The sequence below is a fragment of the Lepeophtheirus salmonis genome, unplaced genomic scaffold (assembly GCF_016086655.4).
Source record: "Lepeophtheirus salmonis unplaced genomic scaffold, UVic_Lsal_1.4 unplaced_contig_486_pilon, whole genome shotgun sequence".
Lineage (NCBI taxonomy): Eukaryota > Metazoa > Arthropoda > Copepoda > Siphonostomatoida > Caligidae > Lepeophtheirus > Lepeophtheirus salmonis.
Window position 1 is genome coordinate 43,245 of NW_027294560.1, and position 26,732 is coordinate 69,976.

Genomic DNA, 26,732 nt, shown 5'->3' on the forward strand with positions numbered 1-26,732 from the left:
TTAGTTTATTTCAAAAAGCGAGTTGTGCACTTTGACAAAAATATATTATATATTTTGTTGTCCGCTATCTATATTTTTGAATATTTTCCTCCTGCCGTTATTTCTATTGTATGACGCAACCTTTCCTCGGAAAAAAAGACCCAAAAACAGTGGATAGTCAGCCAATCCTTCCAAATTATTGAATTATTATTCAATAATTAATTGTTGGGAATTGTTCGCGGCTTATCAAGATAATTCAACCAACGAAATTCTGTACACTGATTAAGGGAAATGAAGAAGAAACATCGATAGGTCATTAATTCACCTTGTATAATATATATAGGATATGAAAAATAAAAATTAATTATACATGGAATTTAAAATTGAATTAAAATAAATCATTATACATGGAATCTAAAATTGAATTAAAATAAATCATTATACATGGAATTTAAAATTGAATTAAAATAAATCAATATAAATATAATTTTTCGGCGAAATGTCACAAATGGTTCTTCTACAAAATGTATCTTCGGTAAGTTGTCATTCGGGAAAATGTTGTTCGGCAAATTGTCCATTGGCAAGAATGTTTTTAAACAATTGTCCTAAAATCGATTATTAATATTATACATAATAAACTATAGTCATAAAGCGTGATGAAAATCCTGTATATAATGGGCATTTAAAAAAAAATCAACATGGTAACCCTTAAAATTTGAGGAATGTTTTGGAGATCAGTTATTATCAGTTGTAACAAGGGAGACGGAGTGAGCAAAGGTAAAATTCTTATTAACCAAATGAAGTCCACGTGTGGTTTTTTTCGGACGAGAAAATCTTCACCATTGACAACAACCATAACCGTAGAAACGATAGATGGATCTGTTTGGACCATGATGAGGTCCAACCAGTCATGAAAACAAAGAATCCAGCTTCGGTTATGGTCTTGGCGGAAGGACAAGCTATGTCTCCCCACTTCTTCCAAAAGGACCAAAAGGTGACCAAGGAGGTTTACAAGGACGTTATCAAGGACGGGGTCATCATATACATGATTGAGGTCACTAATGGGAAACCATATACACTTCAGCAAAACTTAGCACTTGCCCATAAGGCCAAGATTGACCAAGAGTTATTAGGACAAAATGTGTTGGATTTTTGTCCTCCATTCTATTGGCCACCAAACAGCCCGGACCTCAATCCATGTGATTTTTACTTGTAGGGCAGGGGGGAGAGCCTGCTAGAATAATCATGCCTCAATTGCAGCCTAGAAGGCCTCCATCGTCAATACGATGAAGGACCTGGATCTGCACGGGGTACCAGTGGCATGCAAGGCATTCAGGCGCCGTGTAGAGATCGCAGTCGAGAACGAAGGCTTGTATTATAAATATTCATTTTACATTTAATATGGTTTTTAAATGAATTAAAATTAATATTTCTATCTCTCATACAAGTTTCATAATTAGCTGTTCAAGTTATTCCGAATTTACCTTGTCCACCCTGTATATGGGTATTACACGTTCAAAGGTCAGAGGATTGATATAAATTCTTTAATAAAGAAAGCTTACATGCCATATTTTAAAATGCTAATGGCAATCAGGATAAATTGAGGGCACTTTACAAAGTGTGTAATTCTTATAGACTATTTTTAAGTCAATACAATACGGGGAAACGATGTAGTTTGGTATGCCTATGGTTTGGGGAGAACCAAAAGATAATTCATCTGATATGAAATAAAAATATTCAAATATACGCCTAAATTTAATAAATAACATTTCCTAATCATTCATACTTACTTTTATTTAGTAAATAAAATTGATGACCAAAATAGGTATGTTATTTTCTAAAAAATTACAGGTTAAAATTAGAAAACGTATATTTAAAAATTGATAAATATCAAAAAGAATAGCATTCAATCGAAACATGCACAAACAAACATATAAGATAAATTAATAGAATCAATGAAATTTCCAATTAAGACATCAAACGCGATCCCATTTAAAATTTACAATTGAGATTGTTTTTTTGTGTATGAATTAGTGAGATCAAAACAGTTCAATCTCCACCTCTCGATCATCAAATGCTCTGTGATCCACAAATAACTACATTATTTGACCTTCACGGAACTTTTCATCGTATGAAGAGTCTGTAACTAACAAAAATTAATAAGTTATAAAATATACACGAATGCTAAATAATATTAGTATCTTATGCAATATTTTTATCTAATGAGTCAAAGCCGTCTTTGATATTTTCTCCAATAGTTCACCCTCAATTTTCCTATAGCTATTTGAGTTACAACAACTTTTATCTCCTTCTCAATTTTTATTCCAAGGATTCTTCATTTCCGAATCTCCTTTAAAATAACTTATATACAACGAACTTTTATTGTTGCCCTCACGGATCTAGGGACAATATTCGCCGCAATATAATGCCGCAACAGCGCAAGGAGTTACTCTATTTTGGTAATAGTTAATTAATTGTATGCAACCCTACTTGTAAAAGATTGTTAAAAAAAGAAAAATCGGCACTAATTAAATTATAATTGACCCTTTTTCTTCAATTCAACCAATCGAATTGAACCTTTCTTCCAAAGATTACACCGAGATCATTGAGTGGCGCGAATGTCAAATTACAGCACCACAGTTCTTCAAAATATTTCCAATGAGGAATTTAGAAATGAGAAATTGTTGACTTTCCTTGTCACAAGCAATCAGTGGAAATATGTGTTAAACTAGTAATACATAGATGCCTCACAAAGTGTAACTAACTCTAGTTCTAGAGATTACTTTATTAGAACCAGTTTACAATTTCGAGCAGAAACTTTTGTCAATTATTTGAGTTTTGTAATGTTGAAATAATACATACGAGTATATTAAAAATTAGATATAATTAACTTATTTAAATATTTCTTTTTTATATTAATAACCTTATTCCATTTGAGAAGTTATCCGAAAATCCCTTCCCAGACATTTATTATAACATCATGTACACACTCCTTCAAAAATCGATCCCTAAATTATCAAATGAAATAGCCTACTAAAACTCAATGTTATCCCAATTTTTTTTCATGGGATTAAGTAGAAATATTTATATGTATGTCATGTTTATGGCGAGCAATCTGGCTAAGTATATAGTTTATTTGAAAGATGTCTTTAATTTAGTATTAAAATTTTGAGGATTTTTGAAACTCATAATTTAACGATTCGAACTTGAAAGTTGCACTACCCTACAACAGCTCCAAACAACCATAACATTCATTTATGACTTTGGTCCTCTATCATTTACTAACTGTACTTCTCAATAATAATGATAAAAAAGGATGGTGGTAAAGGGTTCGATGGGTAGAATGGCTTAGGAAGTGAAATGTTAGAGAACAAAAGGGAGATAACTTGTTTGGAGGGTTAAAGGGAGGGGTAGTTGTCTCGTTCCCGTTAAATAGAGGTCACACTCTGTATTATTATAAATTAATACTACCTACTAACACAAAAGTGGACTTGTCACATTGTATGTATATTTATTTTTCACTTTTCATGTACTAACACTCAAGCCAAATGTTTTTAATGAATTTTAATAAAAATTGGTACAGTTTTTTGATCCTCTTGGAACAATAACAAAACAAAAAAAAGCAACTGAACACTCAAGGATGTATAATCGAATAAGACTATTCTAATTATATGTTTGCAGTAATTTTTCAATCCATCATAAATATCCATTTCCAAAATCTATTTCTAAGAGGTGTTTTCCACCAACTTCTCCATGTCTGGAATGAAATAAAGAGAAGTCATTTTGTATACATGTACAGGAACAATTATTCCTTTTTAGAGCACCTGATAAAATCAAACTTAATTGTATCTAGTAGGTTCATATTATGTAAGTTAAAAATAAATAATTGTTCTTCCTGATTATAAAACTAGAAGCCGTTAATCGAGAGCGTTTACAAAATAACGGAGTTTTTCATATACCTGCATGCTATTTACTTACCTTTTGGCGAAACAAGGAATTTTATTTCCTAATATCCTTGTTTGTTGATGATGATCAAATTAAGTTACATAAGATGGTTATTAGGTATTCATGAAATTCTATTATTTACTATAGTATATAAGTATCTATTTTGAGAGAAATAGGATTAAATCATAGGGCTAACAATAGATTCCATGATTATTCAAATCCATTTTTTACAATTGTTTCTTATGAAAGAAACGAAGAACTGTAATACATACCTAAAGCATCTTAATCATTACAGCTTTTGTCTATCTCATTATCAGTGGTTCTCAAACTCTGTGATCAAGAACTTTTTCAGATGTACTCTATAGTAACTTTCGTGTATATATTCTGTCCAATGTTTCCACATGACGTCACAATTTTGATGTCTTTCATTTTGGGACCTAAATAACCTGCGCATGCAATTTTTGTCAGCTCTTCTCTTGCCTTTTATTAGTGTTTTGAACATTGATTCGCTGACAATATATAATATATATATATATACAATATTTTTTCATTCATATTAAAGAAAATAGAGAACTAGGTGAAGTCAAAATAGGACCAAAAAATAAAAGGACTTAAACCTTACTCTTTATAAAAAAAATTACCCAAAAAACAAGACTTATTTTATTAAATATCTGACCCTAATATGTCTTTAAAATACGATATTACATCGTTACATAATCTTATTTCCATATTGTACATAAAAATTAACTTTTACTATGGAAAAAATAAGTTATTTTTCTCAAATTATCCTCCTTTTCTTGTCCCTAATCGATCAAAAAAGAATTGTAATTGTACAAATCTAGGAATTTGTAGGTGCTTTTTAGTACATATTACTTTGATTTAATTCAAATATCACTGTTGATTATAGACATAAAGTAGTATTCTACACAAATGATAAGTCTTTTTTATTAATAAATATGGAGTATAATAAAGATTCCTTGGAGTTTTGTCCATTTATGTAGTAAAAATATCATCTTTGAGCCCTAAAAATGGAGTCTCCTTCAACTATATGATATAATTTATGACGTCAGTAAAAATGCTCTAAATATTAAGTTGTGGAGCGGGCAGTGCCCTAGCAAGTACATATTTAGTATTGTAAGTGACCTCAGACTGTATAAAATTTGAGAACCACTTCTCTATATTTAATAAAAACTTCCCTTTCAGTGTGAAAATTAGTAAAACTTGAAATTAGATTCAATTACAGTCTGGTATGGTAGAAAAGGGGTCGTGATTTCATCTTTTTCAGGAATCATTTCAGTCTTAGTACATCCCTTGCATCCAACAACCATATTTTTTATGAATTCATGTGCAAATATCTAAATGATACATCTTAGGCATACCACCTTACTCTAACCTTCTATATGCCTGTCTAAAAAAGTGTCTACAAACAAGTCCAATGACTATATGAAAACTGAGATTTCGGATGGAGGGGATAAAAGCTGTCTCAATTTTACTTTCCTACAACATAATTACCCGATATAAATGGTTAAAAAGTCTCAATCCCTAATTTCACTTAAAACTCCATAGGTATTTAATAGCTGTTCAATGATTATTTTAATACGAACTATTTAATATTTTAAAAGACTGGTCAATATATTTATAATAATATCAACTCTTGCATTCTTCAATCTAAAAGGATTTTTTCAATTAGGACACTAGGTTATTTCATCATGTGATCATGATATACAATTAAAGTATACATAGAGTTGAAATAATTTGACTGAATTGAGTGAAACATTTGTTTTATTGCAAAATATCTTGTTAGTATTTAATAAGTAACATAGATTCAACGTAAGAGCCACTAACGAGCAAAAAATAATTTATGAAAACACGTTCCTTTTTCATATACCAATACAGCATAAATGATAAAGGGAGTATTATATACAGGAAGCACTCTATAAAATGAATGAAATTTTGCAGGCCCGCATTTCAACTCATATTGAAAAGAAAAAAAAGGGCAAGTACTTTATATATATATAATTAAAGAAAAAAAAATGTGATTTTAGATTTGGTTTAGCAACGAGCTCAAGTACTCCCCTGGCTCATCAAATTATTTTTTTTCTCAATCTGTTATTATAATTTTTTGTTCTTGAGCAGAGAATGTTTTAAGTATAGAGTAAATAGCTACCTGTGGGAGTACTCATGAAAAATGGAGGATTTGTACCCTTTAAAATTATTACTAAAGCCAAATTTGTATGTTCGTCGATGCCTAATAACTCCAACTAAATGCCGGGTACTATACGGGAAACCACAGGAGTATATATAATTTTTTAGGGGGGCGTCGGCGTTTTTTTTTTCTGTTTTCAATTTCAAAAATTAATATTGGACTTGTTGAAATTACCTTTTTTAGAAAATAAATACAACTTTTTGACTTATACAGCCCATCCTTCCCACTTACTACTCCAGGCGCCCCTGTTCTACCACTAGTAACTAATAAGTGATAAGTTAATAATACTGATTTTCCGTTTCTAAAAGGACAGGAATGTAATTTCTTGTTGATCCCTCGGTGTAAATATATATGTATATTGGCTCTTTTATTATTTCAAAGAAGAAATATTGGCTATCATACACAAATAAAAGTGAATAGCTACATTTTTAACACAATATTACTACTTAAAAAATATTATCGAATAAAATACTATGTATTATTTTAATATTATGAATTAATATTGTATTTACCTATATGCAATTCCTTTTAAAAATGATTGAGAGATAATATGAAAATGATAGCGGGGAGTACTTAAAGGATAAATAGTATTTGGTATGATTAATTTATTTAACTAACTACCAATTAATGATTTTAGAATGAAAGGTTGCATGATTCAGTAAAAGTAATGACGTGCTAGACGTAGAGCACGTCGTTAGCTTTATTGTATTATGCAACTTTTCTTTCAAAAACAGTAAACAGAAAAAGGCCAAAACCATCTGGTAGTAAGCTGAATAAGTCAATCATACCAACATCTATTTTACTCTTGATTACTCACAGACCATCAGTCTTATATTATTTCTCCACAATTTTTAAAATGAATTATACAACATATAATTCATATTATTAAAGTTCTAAGTATTCATAATATTATAATAAAAATATTGCTTTTCATCTTTTATTAAAATGATATTTTTTCATAGAAATTATAAGATTGTCAATATTCATATACACATATAACGACTGACAAGGGATCAATCCAAAAATGTATTCCTGTTCTTTTGAAAAAGGAACATAAGCGTAGTATCACTTATTACTTCGTTTATTTCCCAAAAAGAATTAATAATGAAATAGCCATGACGGTTCAAGTGAGACGAGAGAATCGACAGTTGACAAAAAAACATACAATATATCCAAGCCTAATAGAAATACAAGTCGGGCTTGCTAGAATTTTCCACCTGATGTATTGCACCGACTGCTGGGAAAGACAGGCAAATTTTGACAAAACACGCAATCACTCATAGTCTATGGTGTCAATATTGCTAGAATTTGCAATTTAATGTATTGTACCATCTACTGGGAAAGAAAAACAGATTTTGACAAAACACGCAACCACTCATTTACTATGACGTTAATGTTAAAAGCGTGGTGGAAGTCAAACATCCTTAACATTATGGTATAACCTTGTATTTCAATTAACCTTGCATGTATCTATCTAAAATGTCATATTGGCATAAGACTGCTAAAAGACTACGTGTTATGTTGGACTGAAAGGATTATATCATCTTACTAAACAGACACAAAGGCGGAATTAAAATAAATGAGAACCAAAAATAGTATTAATCCAGGCATGATTAGATCCTTCAATAGTAGATTATTATAGTGTATCTTCATTTCCTCGAGTAACATAGCTAATTAAAAAAGGTGAAATCAATTATCTATTGAAATCATAAGAATTGACATGAATGAGTACGTCAAAGTGTCTAAGAGTAAAGAAACATTGCCGTCATTTTCATACAAATAACATAACCCAAAGGCTTGGAAATTAGCTGATTATCTGCAATCATTACCATGGAACATAACTCACTAGTCCCTATTACTAGTGTAAGTTCTTACTTAGGACTGAAGACTGCAGTCCCCTCCATTTCAGTCCTGCTTATCAGTCCTAAAACTTATTAAGTTCGGTTCTCGATGACGTTTCCGAGGGACCGACGTTATTAAGGACGGGTACCAAGGACTGATGTGACTGGTCCTTATACTGGACTGGACCGAATAAATGAGGACTGACACAGAACTTCTTTAATATATATATGTACAGGATTGGGATTTGGAATCCGGAAAATTTTAGCATAATATAAATTACAATTATTATCCCAAAATTAATTCACCCATTCACAAGTATTTTGCTCTTACATGAAGGGGTCCATGGTGAAGTCAATCTCAACAACCAACCATCTCAAGCTAAACCACAGTCTCCTACTTGGCACAAGCCTTGACGAGGAGCTTCTTGTCCATGTTGACCACTGCCTCATGAATGTAACCTCACAAGGAGTCAACATTGTTATGTGCACGTTTATTGTACTCTCTCTCTATCTCCAACACACATAGTAGTCCAAGGGGGTTAAGATCCTGGTAGTTTGGAGGGCACATTTCCATTACCCTTTTGCTTCAGGAAGTATGAAGTGTGTTGTTATTTTTTTTTCTCAGAACGATGAGTCTTCCTTGGAGGTGTTCCCGACCCATCAGACTCCTTGAAAGCATCGGTAACATCTTAACAGTTACAAGCACAAAATAATGTCCCCATCGCGTTCGTATTCAGGGGACATCTAAAGTATGTCACATTTTTTATTATACAGTTTTGTCAGCTAAATCTTATGAGCACACTTTTATGAACATAGATCTCAGGGTTGCCAAGATATTGATGTATTTACTTGTTCCGGATTTTATACTCCCCAACCTGTAGATATTATAGAAAAATATTTGTTTTTTTTTCAAGTTATGAACAAATGTACATTGTACATTCCTTGCTAAATCTATTTAACAAGAAGAAGACAGAAAGAAATATGTGATATTTAATCAAAGTTTAACTCTCAAAACACTAGGTGACCTTGAACTCGAATGCATGTTGAAAATATACACATGAGTTAGTAAATACTATTACTAAATATGTATATTATTCCCTCTCCTATGACCAAGAACATCTTCCTCTTCCTTAGAAACACATAATATGTAGAAGTAGATAACATTATTAAACTCTCTGCACAGTAGTCTATTGGTTCATCATCTTTATTTCTAAAAAAAAATCAAATTAGGAAGAGAGACAAGAATCAACATTTGTGTATATGAAGTAAAGAAGGGGTACATCCATGAAAGGTTCTTCAATATTTTGATCTATTTTTAAACCCCACTTAATAGATTTTTATAATGTCAGAATAGTATTCTTCAGGTCAAAATCATCTTCCTGATTCTTCAATATTCAGGAATAGACCCTATCATCATGCATGCCAACAATACGATATATGTACCGAATGTTCGAAAAGTCTTGGAATTTTTTTTTGTAGAAATTTGGTTCAAAATTTTGCGTGCAATAGTTTTAAAAGTAAGGTAAGCTGTTTTGGGTAGATTAAATACTCATAAGTGGAAAATGGAACTAAAAACAAAGGAGTTTGTTTGCCTTTCTAGTCTGCGCAGGTCAATCCAACATATTGAATATACTCTCGGTAAGCGACCAGGATGCATTATTATTGTGTCTGTTGATAACAAGCTCAACAGTGAAGGTTTTTTCATCACACAAGAAAGTGATCCGTTTTCCATAATGTTTAAGATCCTTCAGGAGGCGTTACCAGCGCTGGAGACAAGTGTTTTTTTGGACATAACTAAGTAAAGATAGTTTCTGAAGCCTTAGGGCTCTTGATACTGTGGATTTGGCAATTACTTTTGCATGGCCAGCTCAGTCATATTCCTTCTTAGATTGGTTTGAAAGGCATCTCGGGCAGCTTCTAGAGTTAGTTAGTTTTGTTGGTCGAACACTTCCAGGTTTGTCTCCAAAGTTATCTCGAGCTTCAAGTCGTTTCTTGACTCTCCAGACCGTCTGGTTGCTGACCGAGAGTATGCTTATGATGTTGGTGTTAATTTGACCAGCTCAATTTGCTTCTATTTTCCATTAAAGAGTATTTGATCTAACCTAAACAGCTGACTTCAAATCTAAAACTATAGAGCCAAAAGTTTGAACCGGAAGATACAAAAAAAATGCGGACATTACCTCTTAAATTTTCCCATTAATAACATTCAAATACTTTTCAAACGCACGGTGTATATACATTTAGTAGAATAGGCTATAGACAATGCGTATAAGGAAGTTTTCTAAAAGGTTAGCTAAATGCTGTTGCTACATATATACATAGCACTATGGTTATTAAAAATACAACTCTAATTACAGATCCTATTAATCAAATATCAATTCAATACTTATATATATAGGTTCATAAATTAAATACAATACATTGCAAATTTATTTTATTAATTATGTAGTACACATTAAGTAGATGAAAAAGTACAAGAACATGGGTATGTAATGATTGTGTATGCAAAATGCATGTGAGTACAAAGCATGCTAAAATAAAGTTGTACTTTGAAAAGCAAAATCATCAAGAGTATGCAAGAAAAAGGGGAAAAAAGTATAAAAAAATATGAAATATCATTATGATTAATTAATTATAATATTTCCGTCATTGAGAAAGAGTGAGAGAGACAATAATGATCTTCATCATCCATGGTCATTTAAGGACACAATGAAAATTAAAACGGATTGAATTTCAACGCTCCTCCCTTGACGATCGGCCTTGCATCACTGAATAGGAAAATTTGATATTATTGAGGGTTAGGATGCTGCTGTTGTTATATGTGAAATTGAGTTTCTCTGACTCAAGTCATGCGAATCTAGACACATGGAATAATCACGCATGCAGCAGAAGGGCTTGTTTTTCTTTATTTCCTATCCTGAAGGAAATAGGTAAAAGATGACGTTTACCCCCTTTTTTTCAATCAATCAAACCTTTTACAATATATTCCTCTCATATGAGAATACAAATTCTGCGTGATGACTCCAGGTCTCTAGAATTCCATGCTGACGCCTACTTAATAAATAAGATAGTTCAAGTTTCACATCTCCATATCTAAATAATTATCTAACATTCTCTTACATAACACAATACAACATGCAGTAATAATTTATTTAGTGCTATATGAGGGGATATTAATTACCTAAATCCATTGGAGCAATTACACTCCAAATCCCCGGTTTTGAACATGTCACATTCACATTCTTGCATCAAATCCAAAACAATCAGATCCAAATCTGTTTTATCTTGTCCATTCCGATTCTCTGCGACAAGACTATAGGTTCCAGCATCGATCATCTAACAAATAAATTTTAAACATTTCAAACCCCAAAAAAGTTATTAGGTGACGTAGATATTAGATGTACCTGAGACTTTGAAACACAAAGTTTGGCCGTTGCACCTCCCTGATACTCTTCCCTTGTAATCAACACTTCGTCCGTGCTTGCTATTTGAATTCCGTTTTTATACCATGTGAACTCTGGTGGAGGCTCCCCCTTTACTTTGATTTGCCAAATAGCTGTGCGATTCACCTTTATTGTCTTTGAGGACGAAGAGCCCTTATCAATGGATGGAGTTAAGTTTTTATGTCTACATAGATGAGGTTTCGTTTCAAAGCTAGGCGAAGATTCGCCAGCCTTATTTACGGCAATGATTCGAAATTGGTACCATTTTCCTTCACTTAGACCGGGAATTCTAGCTTCGAGTTCATCGATCCTGGCTTCACAAGAGGCATCATCTGTTTTAAGTGCATCAAACCAACCTCCAAATTTGTCCTTTTTTTGAATGATATAATGAGTTATGGGGCGGCCTCCATCATCACTTGGTTTTTGCCATCTGAGAGTGACGGATTGATTATCAAAATCCACTATATTGGGCTCTTTTGGCTCACTTGGTGGTTCTATGTAAAAAAAAAAAATTAACTTAAGACCTTATCCTATTTAAGATTATTTTCTTATAGTTACTATAAGGATTTTCAGCTTTGATTGGTTCTAAGGTTCTACAGGGCTCTGATTCTCCTTCTTTGTTTACAGCTATTACTTCAAATTGATATATATGTCCTGGTTTTAGACCTTTAACAGTGGCTTTTGTATCTTTCGTTTCCATTGCAACAAGCCAATCTCCGCTATCGATATCCATCATTTTAATTACATAGGAAGTAATGGGAGTTCCTCCATCGTCATGAGGAGTTGCCCAAGAAAGGTTGATATGTTCTGCTCTTATTTCATCAGGATTAAGATGGCGAGGTTTCTCAGGAACATCCAAGACGTTAACATAACCAGTAGCCTATTTTTAAAGAAAGGTTTCATATCAATACTCAATCATCAGAATAAATAAAAAAACATTGCATACTTTGATTTTCTCATTTAACGCATTTAATAAATCAAATAAGGCATGAATAAATGTAAAATATGAAAATAATTATTTTACTTGCTGAGTTCCTCCGTCACATAGCAATTTAATTGTATAATGGCCGGTGTCAATGGATCGATTTGCTTTAGTTACAGTGAGTACTGTATTTTTTTCACAGTAGACAGTTTTCTTTGAAAATAATTCAATGGATATACGATCCGAATCCCCTAAAAGGAGCGATCCATTCCTTTCCCAAGTTACTGAGGGCGCAGGTTCACCTCCAAACCAGATATCATAGCGAAATGTACGCCCCTTCTTTATCTCAATGTTATAGATTCCAGGTTGATGTAGAAAAGGTTTCACTGAAAGAAAATGATTTTTATATTAATTAATTTATTATTCATAATTATTTAAGAATACTATTTTTTTGAATATTTAAACTTACAGTAGCGAGTTTTGGCGAGAACTGAGTCTGAAGTCTCCGAAGGAAGAGAAGCTCCCCCTTTGTTGACAGCTTTGATCCGGAATACATATTCATTTCCTTCAACTAGTCCTTTACATGTGCCATGAACCATTGGCTTACCATTGACATCGGTTTTAATTTCAATGTCACTAGTGTTAAGAATTTCTCCTTGTTGCCAGAGTCCCATACTCTTTTCCTAGTAACAAAAATCAAACCTTGATTAACAAAAAATAAAGTAGGTATAAAAAGTACTTTGTATTCAATTTCATAGTGAGTAATGGGTGCTCCACCATCGGATTCTGGTAGGGCCCAAGCTAGGTCACAACTATTTGAACTCCAATCTAAAACACTAGGCCGGCCAGGCTTATCGGGTTCATCTGCAATACGTATGCATAAATGTAGACATTAGAAACATGGAATATGATTTTAAAATATACCCCAAGGATCTTTGATGATTATATCTTGGCCACTAATTTCATGTGGATCTGAAAGCCCAATACGATTTGCGGCTCTTGCTCGGAAGCGATACCGATGTTTATTTATTAAATTATTCACTTTGATACTTTTTGGACCCTTTCCATCAGCTTGTGCAACTTGAGACCACTGGTTGGAGGAAGAAGACACATCAATTGCCTCAATAATGTAGTGCTTAATTTCTGTTCCACCATCATCATCCGGAGGTGATAATTTAACAACACAACTATTTTTGGAAATGTCAGTCACCTCTATAGTTTTAGGAGGATCTGGTTTGTCTAGACATTATACCATTAAAAAAAAAACAAATTAAATATTTACTTAAATGAACAACGGTGTTTATAGAGTACATATTTTAAAACTAACCCATGATATTAACGTTAATAAGCCTTTCATCAAAGCCTTGAGCATTTCGAATAATGATTTTATAGGATCCAGATTTTTCTCTTTTAGGATTTATAACATTCAAATCCACACGATCCCCATGGAAATTGATGTTTACATCCTGACCCACCTTGACTTCCTTCCCGTCCTTGAAAACTGAGAGCTCAATATCCGATTGCTTATAACCCTCTACTGCATAAGAAACGCCCCAATTACAATCTTTATGAGCTACGCCAGATACAGGACCACAGTCCCCTAACTTGGGAGCTTTTTCACCCATGATGACATTAAAACTGCCAGTGCAAGACACTGTTTTGTCACCATGGTTTGTGGGGGTTCTGGCCTCAATTTGACCATAGTCCTCCATTGTAATATAATGGACAATGAGCTGGTGCTTCCCATCACCCATTTGCTTCACTTCCATTCTACAAAAAAAAAAAAATTAATATTGTGTATTTGTGTGAAAAAATAAAATTTCTGTCTTGGTAAGTAATAGTAACAATTAGTGATGTAAACATTAATCAGAATCGGAAATCGGAGAACCGGCGTTTTTTCTGGAATCGGTATCGGGAAAATAATGTTTTATTCGCGATTCCAATTCTTATTTATTACATGTATTGAACTATTTATTACTTTTTGAAGTTATGAATTACAATAGCCACCCTCCCCAACAAATTAAAGAATTTTGCCATTTAACTAAAAAATTAAATATTTGAAATTTAATTAAATTTTTTTGTGAATAAACGAGGATTTTGGAAAAAAAAATTCCGAAAAAATTAATCTTTTGGAATAGAAATGGATTTTTGGAATTTTTTGTGAATAGTTGTAGATTTTTGAAAAAGTTTTAAATATCAAAATGTATATTTGAATTTTTTTTTCATAAAATGTAATATATTAAATTCCATTTTTGAAATTTTGTTGCTAAATTTTTTTTTTTTTTTTCAAAATAATTGCCAAAAAATTAAAATTTTTTGATTTGTTTTCATAAAATTCCAAAAACCAAGCCCCCCTAAAAATAATCTTGTCGACGCCCCTGATAGAAAAATAGTATTATTTAAAATATTAAAAAATCGGCATGCAAATTTTTACTAGGATCGCATTGTAATCGGCATCAGGATTTTTTTATTTTATCGTTCTATCACTAGTAGTAATGTTAATCAATTGAAAGGTAGCCACATATTAATCAATTAAACTATTTCAAAAAAAAATGAATGAGTGTTAAGTTTTAAAACATTGATCAAACCGTCAAAAGAGGAAACTGTTCTACTCATTTTTTTCATTTTAAAATTGTCGTATATAGGATAAAGTTAATCCTCAATGAACTACATAATGTTAAATACAGTCATTCAGTATGCTTAAACCCAAAAAAATGTCAAAAGAATTGCCAAAAAATGAATTTATTACTTCATAAAGAGATGTTATTTTTAAATATATTACAATGCCTGTCTGATTTTTTTTTTTTTTTTAATCAAAATCTAGAATATTTTTTGTAAAACAAGTTGTTACACCCAGTCTCAACTGTTTTCTTTTAAATGTATCTATATATGGCAATTCATCTTCTAACACATCCTTCTAAACTGTTTTTATTCGCTTAATTATAAAATCAAATGAGAAATATAATATTTGAAAAAAACTTTAATCAAAAACGAAAAAGTCAATGTCTTACCTTGTGTCTGCTCCGGGTACAATTATTTTGCCATTCAAGAAAAAGTCAACTGGAGCAGAAGGATCCTTTACTTGAACATTAAACACGTAGGACTCTCGCTCGACGCCCTCATTTTGTGAGCTTACTTCCGAAACAAATTTATTATCATGGGCCACACGAAGAGTACTAGAAGAGCTGTCCTTATTCGTTGCACAAGTAATTTCTCCAGCATCACCTATACCAGCATTGCGAAGAACAAGTTTTCGTTTTTTACCATCTGTCACGATACTAAAACGTTTATCATCTGGAAAGATTTTTTTCCCGTTGTGAAACCAAGAGACATCTGCATCGTCTGCCTCGACATCGATTTCAAAAGTAGCGTCTTCTCCTTCTACCACGTTGCTACTCTTTAATTTGCTTGTAAATTTGTGAGGATACTCTGGAAAGACAGACATATTTTGGGGAAATTTAAAAATTCATATATATTCTAAATAATAAATGCCTCATCACCTTCAACAATTAACTTGCATGACGTTACATCATCTTCTCCATCTTTTACATACTCTAGAATCTCCACTCCAATGACCCCAGCATCATCCAACTCGAGCTGATTCATAACTAAACCTAATTTTTCACCCCTCACCGAACGTTCATAACGTGGATGAAGGGGAAGAGGGGCTCCATTCCTTGTCCAACGGATATTGGCTCCAGCCTCATTTAAAATACAATTGAACTTCACCGATCTATTTGTTAATCCTGTTTTCTTTGTCATCAATTTTTTTTCGAAATAAAACTCCGGATCAGGTGCTATGGAAATGAAATGAAAAACATAACTTATCACATGCAAAAAAAGAAAACTTTAAATAGAATGACAAAATCCAACTCACGAATGACTTCGACATGACCTCCGGTAGTAAATGTTTGATTTTCTGTTTTGGCAACAAGAGTAAATTTCCCAGATTCTTCTATCGTGGGATTGTGTACAATAAGGGTATAAGAGTCTTCTCTGTGAATCCATTCGAACCTCTCAGATTTGTGGAGTTCCTAGAGAGGTCATAAGAGGAATCATTATTCAAAACTATAAGACATATATCATAGCATATTGTTTGAAATTCTTCCCATGATTAAGCATGAAACGAAGCCTTCATTAGATTTTATTAGGCAGATCTGTTGAAGTTATACGTATAGAGAAAAAGACAAAATATCCTCCTATTTGGTTAATGTCTAATAAATAATAGTATACATTCCATTGCTAGTTATCATATTTCCCTATTGTATGTGTATGGGGTTAGATAGAATTTGTATGTTTCTCTAGCGTCTTGATATATGTACATATTATATATTTTATTTATAGTTTAAATTAATCAGATACGTTTTGGCAGTTTTCCAAAGAAGAGAATATGCACAATATATATGATACATATAATTATTGTAGGAATACATCATCTAAATAGAGCATCAGGTAACCTTTCAAACTTACTTTTAGAAATTAATAAAAATAAAAACTATATGGAAAAAAAAGCTAAACACGGATCTATTACATTAATACAAAGGGTTCTTACAAGTCCATAGTCTGTGGATTTGATACTCCGTAGAGAAGCCTGTTATCAAAAAAAAATATATATATAAATATACAGCATTCAAATTTCTATGTTATATCACTCACAGCATTTCTAAGATACCATTTCCCTTTCACATTAGGTATAGACAGCCTTGCCGTCAAAACCACTTTATCTACTTTATTTTCTTGGACTTCCTGATCCACGGGTGTCTCTATCCAGTCATGCACTTTCACCTCCACCTTTCTTTGAACTTTTTTCCTTTTGAGAAGCATTGCACGAAAATCCATGCCGCCCTCAACTGTCACAAAGTACTTGAACTCGAATTCATGCTCTCCGTAGCGATTCTTGAGCAATACTTTATAGTCCCCCTCTTCTTCTTGACGAGCTGAATGAATGCCCAAAATGATTGTATTCTCTACTCCATTTGTCCATGTTTTGTAACGTGGCTCTACCGAAAGATCTTTAAATCCCTAATTTTAAGAGGTTAGGAGGATGTCGGTTAATATTAACTTTTTTTAGTCTTTTATCCAACCTTAAACCACTGAATCTCTGGTAATGGATCCCCTTCAATTTGAAAGATGACATATCCGTTATCTCCCTCTCCACAACTCCATTTATCTTGAGGATTCACCAATTTTGGAACTTTTCCTTCTGGCCTCAATGGAATGGATTCATTTTCCCATTCCTAAAGGGTGTAGAAAGAATCTATTCAATCTGGACTTTGTTGATATGTAGGTCTTTCAATCATGATGCATAATACTTTTCTCAATATCTAGGTAGTTATTTGTTTTTCTTTTCCTTGACTCATATAAAATATATATTTTTCATCACATGTACAACCGTCTAAATGTATTTAAAAATAAATCCTATCATCATCAAATGAACATTTTTTCCCCCAGAGCAGAAAATTCAAATGATAACTGATCGTAGTTGTTTTCACATTCCCTGACTCTCATCTTCATAAATGGCATCAGTGTACAAAATTACTATCATAAATATGAACAGTATTTATGATAATAACTTTGATTTTATAATCGGTGTAAAGAGGTCGATAAATAAATCGACGTCAATTTCCCAATCCCTTATGTAACGTTTACTTACCCATTCCTGTAAATGAATGGAAATGTATGGATAAAGTGTTTTGTAGTATATGTGATGATGAAAAATCTCTTACCACATCCTCATTCATAGTAAGGCCATCTGAAAGGACCAAAGACGCTTTTCTCTCCCCGCTTTTCATAGCCTAAAAATAATTTTTTTCACAAAAACATTATAATAATTGAGATAGTGTTGATATTGTCTAAGGATACAATATTTTGTTAAAGAGCAAATAATCATTTGTCATTTTTAAGAAGAAGAAAAAAAACACACACATAGTAAATAGTACGGTCAACATTCCTAGACATCAAACAACTATTTTCCCACGATTTTCATGTTCTTTAAAAGAATGTTTTTAAATTTACTTTTTTTAAAACGGGGGAGTGGTGCATTGTCTGCGGTCACTTTTTAGAGTTTCTTTTTTTTTTTCATAAAAAATTATGTTTCTCCGAAGGGAGCAAATATGATTTGTAGTAGAATGATTGACTTACATCCTCTGGTGGTTTCAATTCGGGCTTCTTATCCGATTGTTTAAAATATTTGAGTAAGGGATTTGCATGCGGCATTTTGATATATGATGAACAATAACCTCTCAATCAAGAATAATTCTTTGAATAGTAATGGTGATTTTTTGTGTGTTTGTTTTTCTTAGATAGATACAACAGCAAATTTTAAAGATTTATGATATATGAGTATTTAGAGATGCAGAGCAAGGCAAGACACATCTTCAAATCCTTTGGGAATTGAAAGTATAACTGATTTCTTTACTTTATGACTTATTTAATTTTTTGTTTTTTCACATACTTGTTGTCTTTGTATTATACATTTATTATTATTATCAGTTAACGAATTAATCAAAATCTCGTGCCTGCTTTTACTTTACAGACTGTTTCAGGGTGATTTTTAGGGGATGTTCTTGTACACATTTTCAATTGATTTTTGAAGCACTTTTGCTTTCCGTTTATTGTTTACGTCTCTCCTAATAAAAATCCATTCAGAGGACATTTAAAAGCGTGTGAGAACACGGAGGAAATACTGTGTGGGTGGAGAAAAAAAAGGTGATCCTACCTATTACAAGTGAAAATCTAAATATGTCATGTTTGAATAAATATGACGTTATATAAGAGTAAAAAAATGTTATAGCCTGGTTAATTCAGTGCAACCTTGGTCATTTACAAAAGGTAGCAATTAATGTATGTATCTGGAATAATTAATGATTATAATGTACTTTACACTTTTAGAGGGGGTAGATAAGTTGTGTAAAAGTCATCGATAGATAGTATTCGGAGGAGAGCACGATAATATATATATAATTAGCTTTCATTATGAGTAAATTTTTGGCAAAAAAAGAGAAAGAAGAAGGTAAGTAGTACTCCTTGATACATAGTTAGGAATCAGGTAGATTTCAACGCTTTTTACCTAGAAATCTATGTGACGTCAAGATGAAATATTTTCTGTTAGATGGCATCATAGAGCAAATAAGTGTGTCTTGAGGAAATTGTTATCGCATAACTTTACATCAACTGATGTTGGGAGATTTATGCTATATATATATAGATACATTTTCTTTTCATAAAGGACAACAGTTGACACAACTTTATAGAATATCAGCCCCCTCAAGCAAAAGATACAATTTTATGGATGGCCCCCATCAACGTCTCCATTTTTTATTTAAAGTGATGCAACGAAATGCATAATGGGTAATTAATAACAAGTGACGTCATTAATTTTTTAATCCCCAATTTGAACTGTATAATATTATATACCTATGAATAATAGGTACTACGTACAATTCTTAGACACAAGGTAAAATAATTGCTGTTCTCTCACTTACATCTACCTATTTGTCATCTTTTTAGCATGAAAAAAATGTATTTTATGCAAATGATTTATGCGTTAATATGTTTCAGTGCAGTAGTATCATATACCTGGGATATACTCGTATTAGAATGGGTGTTTAAATTTAAACTACTCTAAACAATTCTCGATTAGTTTAAACAAAAGGGTATATGATATAATGCTCTGATCACTAAACAGCGATTTGTTACTTATAATTATAATTATTTACCCTTCAACTAAGTATAATCTACTATCCACATGATGTGTACATAGATTGAAAACATTTGTGAGCAACATATATGTGCTCAAAAAAAAAAAAAAAAGAGATTGTAATGAAAATAGCATACTCTAAAACAAAAAACGTATTTTACAAATATTTTTTTAAATCATGTTAAAGGTATAGTGTATAAAACCCATACTAATTTAAATGAAAATAAATATTAAAGTATACTTGACTGTTGTCAAGGAAGAGATCCCTGTGTAAATGTTATCAACTAAATATTTCTTAGATAATATTTTTATTAGAAGTCTAAAAGTTGAAAGTTAAGAAGAAAAATGATCGTTTAAATAGTGAGTTTTCAGGTAGTGGATGATTCACTCATAGCTTTCACAGTAATAATAATTCCTTACTTTTGTTCTCTCCTTTTAGTGACTCCCAAATGCCTGCTGACACCTTGACCTAGGTAGGTAGAACTCAAATGTACCTTCAGATCTACATATTTTCTGCTTTGTAGAAATAGTATTGGTTTACATACTCTCGCGAATAGTAGCAAAGTAGTAGTACGGGGTCCATATTACCCTGCGATGAATATTTTATAGGGTGACAAATTATATAAATGTTTAAAAACGATGATTTACATGTATTTTCTCAAAAAATAACATTCAAAATTTCTTGTCTAAAAAAATTAAAATTAGTCGCTTTGAGGCGTACAAAAATATTCTGAAGGGGGTCTCATAATCTGCGATGCGTCTAATCGAAAATATATGTGAAATTTAAGTTAAAAAAAAATATTAATTCGTAATTTGATTCGTTTTTAAATTTCCCTATAAAATAGCTAAATTTTTGATCCTTTATATTGATTTTTGTAAATCCCAAGCGTAGGTGGAGTAAAATTTATACATGGCCTCTCCTGTGATATTGGTGCTACTCTTCTACTTTTCACAGTCCGTTTTTTTTTTGTTTTTCCCCCATTTTCCCTGATCAAATTGTTCAAGAATCGAAAAACAAATTCTTTTATGACACTCGATATATAGATAATTAATTTGGACAGACGAATCCTAGGGAAGCCTCTGAGTGAATCCACCACTGAGACATGAAGTCAACATAAATAAAACATACCCTCCATGTTATATATATAATAATAAATACAAAAAAGGTAATTCACACAAGAGTAAAGTCTGGATCCATATTGGATCCTGAAAAGATTTTTTGAATATGGAATAAAATAAATTCTTACGGTAGGTAATTTTGTGTGAGAAGTGGACTAAATGATACTAAAAGTATTAAGTCGATTCAGATTTTTTTAAATATATTTTGTAAAGGTTATTATATAATGTTTTCCCCTGGTGCCGAGGATATCTTCGAAGAAACTAAAGGAATTCTTCTTCCTTGAGGAAGGAAATTTCAACTTTTTATTAAAAAAAAAATATATAGATATATATATATTTAAATGTATATTTATGTTAAATCTAATACAATTTTCCAAGTTTGTTATTATAATAATCTTGACAGCGCCTGCCTTTGAAAATGTTACAAGACGAAGCGAATCTTTTTCTGTGATATATATATATATATATAACCTAGAAGAGCTGATATGTAATTTTTAATTATTATATATATATCTTCTAAAGAGAGAAAAAGAGAGCTTATGTTGAAGTGTTGTAGTAAGAGAGGAAGAAATGGGATGGAGGGAAAGCCTTTGTGACGTTGATGATAAAAAATTTCATATCAATCCTTGAAATATCCTTTATTACCCTTCAACTATGTATTTATATAGTGGATAGGTGGATAGAGATAGGACAGATCTTGGAGCCGGATTCGAAGGATCAAGGAAAAGTATAAGTAAACTTCTAGTATCCGAAAAGATCCAAACCGGCTTCGAGTACGCAAAGTTTTACAGATCATAAAAAGCTTCATACTTAATCCTAGTTATATATAAAAAAGATATAAGGTCGATTTTTAGTAGAGCATTGGGGAAAGTAGAACTATGCCTTATTGCCCTATGGACCTTCCCCATTGTCTGTATCGTTTTTCGTGGAATATGATTTCAGGCTCTACTTTGCCCATTCCTTGACCAAAAATCGACCTATTCGGTCTGCTTTTGGTGGAGCAACGTGCAAGGTAGAACTATACCTCATTGCCCCATAAACCCTTCCCAACTGCCGTCATCATTTTTCGTTGAGTCTTTAGGTCAATTATTAAAGGAGTATGGGCAAAAAGGCAAAGTAAAACTTGAAATCATACTCAACAAAGTCCATGCAAAACGATATAGACAATAGAGAAAGGTCCAACCGGCAATAAAATACTTTGACTGTTGCTCTACCAAAAATCGACATAATACTCTACGAATGTAGCATCTCAATTTATCTTGATTCGTCTTGGAGTAACATCTCATTAACAGCTGCATTGTGTAAGTTATTACCCTCGGCAAGACCTCACTAACACAAAAATGCACACGGTATTTGGTTGTCAGCTGTCGATGTTTCTTCTTCTTTACCTCTAATCAATGTTCTTAAAATGAATTGGTTGGATACAAATTACTTCTTATTAAGCTGTGAGCAGTTTTCAACTATAATTGAATAATAAATCTATAGTTGGCAGAGTTGGCTAATTACCAACTAATTTTGGTCCTTTTTGTGTTTCTTTTCGGATGAGAGGTTACAAGATACAATAAAGGTAACAATTGAAGAATATATAAACGTAGAAAATAATGAATTATAGCTAGAACTTATAATACTTGATTATCATACGTTCTAGCCACACATATCCTATTTTAAACTTCAGGTAACTTGTCTCTTTGAAAGAGGTTATGATGATTGAGAAAACTTATACAACTGAAATGATGTATATATTAACTACGTCATTCCAACTATTGTAGTTACCATAAAAGACAAATTAGGACCGACAAAATTTATTAGGACTGCAGTCTTTTTAGAATTTATAGATCGATCCAACACTAGCTATAAGTAAAAATATAAACTAAATCCGGTTTCTATTCTATTAAGGTCCGAACTTTGGGTAAAAGGTTTCTTAAAATTCAAGACAAGTATCCGTTTAATTTTGGTCTCAAAGCTGGACCTGAAAGTTTGGGTACCCAAAATTTACCCGAATATTCATATCTAAAGGTTCGAACCGACTCGGATCCGATAATATGTGGATCCGTCCTATCTTTATAGCTGGATAGATACCTGCTTATTTTAGGTTATCTCTCTCGCTTTTCATCCCCTCTTGACTTTTGAAAATATGAAAAACTAAATAATTCGCAAATATCAGTTATATTCATAAAAAATGGAGTAACAATCTGTCAAGAAGGAGTACAAATGAAGCTTTTTACAGTTTTGTATCCAAGACGTGTCTACATACATATATCACACACATATTGTATGTTTGTATGAAGTGTAGTAGAATAATAAATGAGGACGATCTGACAAAGAAAATGAGGAAATTGTCAGCGTTTAATGTTACAAAGAAGGAAATGAAATTATAGGTGTAGTAAAAATACATATATTATTTTTAATAGATTTGTTTACTTATTTTTAATTTTCTCATTTTTTGACAATAACATCCATCTCCTTGGTAACCAAAAGGTAAATGACGGGAAGAACGAATGATTTTCATTATTTCATTCATATTTTTTACAATCGGCCTTCCAAAGTGGTGTACATCTTTAAAATCAAATTTCCGAAGCGGAATCGACGATACCAAAATACTGCGCGATTGGCTGTTACAGTATGAGGACAATAAATACTATTCATATTTTTAGCCTCTCGGCTTGCATTTTACCCTTTATATAAGAAAAACTGTAAAATATGGCAATTGATCTCTTTTCTGGTGTCCATCTTTGACGCCTGCTCAAACGAACTTGACTCAAACAATCACAAAACTGTCCTAAAAGTTAATATAGTACAAAATCTTATCTTTCTGAGGCCATCTACCGTAAACAAATCACACTTATACAACACAAAATACACATTACTAAAATCATCTATTCAAAAATTACTGTATTTTCATTAGTATTTTACACTTGACGATTTTGTCATTTTGCCCTCCGATAAAGAATAGAATGGTCTATAATTTTAATTCTAAGTTTATTTGAACAATAAGATACATAAAAAAATAGTTAGGGATAAGAAAAATTCTAAGTATAACCCCAAGACACAATCCTCACCGTCAAACATGGGAGTAGAAACATTATGATTTGGGTTGGGATTCTCTGCTAAGGGAAAGGACGATTTCACTGCATGGAAGGAACTGGGATGGACTGCACATGTACAGAGAAATATTGGGCGACAACCTCCTTCCCTTAGGGCAGAGCACTGAAGATGTGTTGTGTAATGCAGTGGTTCCCAAAGTGGGTTTGCAACCCCTGGAGGGCCACGAGATGATTTCCAAAAAAGAGGAATATAATGTAAATTGACATCAAAACTTAAATAACAATGAATGCACGTATATTTTGTAAGTCGTTTCTGGATCATTTTAAAAATTGTTTCCCAGAAGATGCGCTCGACAAAAACATAACTCAAAACGGTCCTTTTATCGCCACAGAATATCACCTGTCTTCTAACATGAAGAAGCGATTATTGAATTTTAATGTGATCAAACACTAAAACTAGTTTTGATTCTAAAACACTTGACAATTTCTAGATTTATGTGATGAATAAGTATGAAATGCTAGCTAAATCAGCTTAAGATTTACATATACCATTTGACTTAACATATATATGTGAGAAGACCTGTATTAACTTATATCAAAAATAATTAAATATCGTGACTCAACGTGTAAGAGATGATCATTGAGTGGCTGCATCTAAAATAAAACCTAGAATATACTTGCTTTCCTCAATACCCAGTACACATCCGTCACATTAACACATTGATTCGTTTATAAACCTATGCGATTACTTTGTGAGTCTCAATTTTGACTTTATTTACTGAAAAAATATCATTGATATTATAGAAATGATTCCAAGTAGTACATATATTGTTGATTTTATGCTAACAATATTGTCGATTATTTCTTCGTTGTATCTCTTATATTTTTCGTATATGTAGAATTAAGAAATTTATTTTTTATCAATATAGTCAAAAAAAAAATTATTATTATTTTCCTCTCCGTTATTCCTTTAAGTCATCTACATATTTGCATAAAATGTACTCCAAATTTTATATATTCATCAATCAATGAGAGGTGTAGGGGTCACACATTGTCTAGCCACATATTTTAAGGGTCAAACTAAAAAAAAATTGGGAACCACTAGTGTAACAGATCTTCCAGCAAGACAATGACCCTAAACATACAGCCAAAGGAGTAAGCTCAAGAAAAAGCATATTAAGGTAGGCTTAGCCAGTCTCCAGACTTGTATTCCATAGAAAACCTTTATCAGTGGGCAAACATGCAAAATAAAATGCTTATTTCCTCTACTGTACAGACAAGGGAACTCACTAGGAATAATCTCCGAGAGAAAAATGCCACATATTTATTAATAATTATATCAAGTTTTTCCCAGTATATAAAATTAAAAACTACACTACTCACGGCGTTACCTCGCTGACACAAATATTTGATGTGTATTTTGTTATTAACTCTGAATGTTTATTTTTCTTTTCTCAGAATTTGAAGAATTGAATTTCTCTTTTTTGAAGAATTGGCAAACTACCAACTGATTTTGGGCCTTTTATCTGTATCTTTTCGAAGTAAGGTTTGCGTGATGTTACCAAGGTAACAAATAAATGCATGATTAAATTAATATGTAATGTTTAGAGAACCCATTTATTTTTTAATTTGTTTGTTTTTAACTTCACTTTGTTTTCTTATTCTCGTATTCCTAATTGCAAGTCCTTAATTTCTTCTCCAAAGATGACCATTTTTACTAACTGATTGTTTGCATTTACATAAATACTGACCCAATACTTGAGAATCTTCAAGAGAGATCATAATAAGTCTGTTGGATAAATGAATCATAAAATATATCAAAGATATCATAACAATTAGCGATAGAACGGTTATTGGACCCGAATCCAAAGTAACAGGGGAATAAATAAATTTTATAATCAAAAAAGATCTGAAAACTGAACCAACTTTGGGTACCCGAACTTTATTGGGTCATGAAAAAGATTCGAAGGATTTTCCAGATCTTAAAAAGCTTATACAAATATTGCTTAATATTTAATCCTAGTTATAAAAAGAAGATTTTATCTATATCGTACATACATTCTATTTATCTCAATTGGTGATTGGAGTGACATCTAGATAAACAGTTGCATCGATTGGTTATTCCACACGTTGTTACCTTTATTGTATCACACAACTTTTTCCCGAAAAGAAAGTATTAAAAATCAGTTGGTAGTTATGCAATTTCTCTCACCTATGGAGCTATTGCTCAATGATTGTTTAGAATTGTTCACAGTTTAAAAGGAGATAATTATAATTCAATTACTTCCAAAACACTAATTAGGAGAATAGAAGCAAATGCATCGACAGCTGATCACAAAATACACTGTATATTTTGTGTTATCGTGCCAACACCTTCTTCTAATCAGTGTTCTTAACATTGATTGGGTGGATAAAGTGAGTTCTTATTAAGCGTAGAACAGTTACTAAGTATTATTGAATTATAAATGGAAGAATGGGCCAACTACCAACTAATTTTGAGCCTTTTTCTGTTTCTTTTCGGATGAGAGGTTGCA

At 32.0% G+C, this 26,732-nt stretch overlaps 1 protein-coding gene across 4 annotated transcripts; it reads right to left on the reverse strand.

Annotated features, from left to right (window-relative positions):
* Positions 1-3,465: 3,465 nt before the first annotated feature.
* LOC121125789 (twitchin) lies at positions 3,466-21,422 on the reverse strand. Of its 4 annotated transcripts, none has more exons than XM_071893936.1 (17): positions 21,283-21,422; positions 18,063-18,131; positions 17,421-17,573; positions 16,993-17,358; positions 16,889-16,927; positions 16,214-16,370; positions 15,837-16,133; positions 15,348-15,765; positions 13,664-14,106; positions 13,261-13,575; positions 13,076-13,200; positions 12,806-13,019; positions 12,439-12,722; positions 11,973-12,294; positions 11,376-11,908; positions 11,153-11,307; positions 3,466-3,736 (listed from the first exon to the last, which is right to left on the reverse strand). In XM_071893936.1, the coding sequence occupies exons 2-17, from the start codon at positions 18,126-18,128 to the stop codon at positions 3,676-3,678; spliced, it is 3,948 nt and encodes a 1,315-aa protein (XP_071750037.1). In that variant the 5' UTR covers positions 18,129-18,131; positions 21,283-21,422; the 3' UTR covers positions 3,466-3,675. The 4 variants fall into 4 exon arrangements, with proteins under 4 accessions (XP_071750037.1, XP_071750039.1, XP_071750036.1 ...); XM_071893938.1 differs by having other exon boundaries at positions 17,421-17,995; positions 21,283-21,417; XM_071893935.1 differs by lacking the exon at positions 21,283-21,422 and adding an exon at positions 18,478-18,743.
* Between the last annotated feature and the right edge of the window lie 5,310 nt (positions 21,423-26,732).

Coding starts and splice junctions, on each gene's coding strand:
- LOC121125789 (XM_071893935.1), bottom strand. CDS start 18,552: ATGCCGCATGCAAATCCCTTACTCAAATATTTTAAACAATCGGATAAG. Junction 17,574..18,062: donor TTACTATGAATGAGGATGTG/GTAAGAGATTTT, acceptor TACACCCTTTAG/GAATGGGAAAATGAATCCAT. Junction 16,371..16,888: donor AATCCACAGACTATGGACTT/GTAAGAACCCTT, acceptor TGACCTCTCTAG/GAACTCCACAAATCTGAGAG.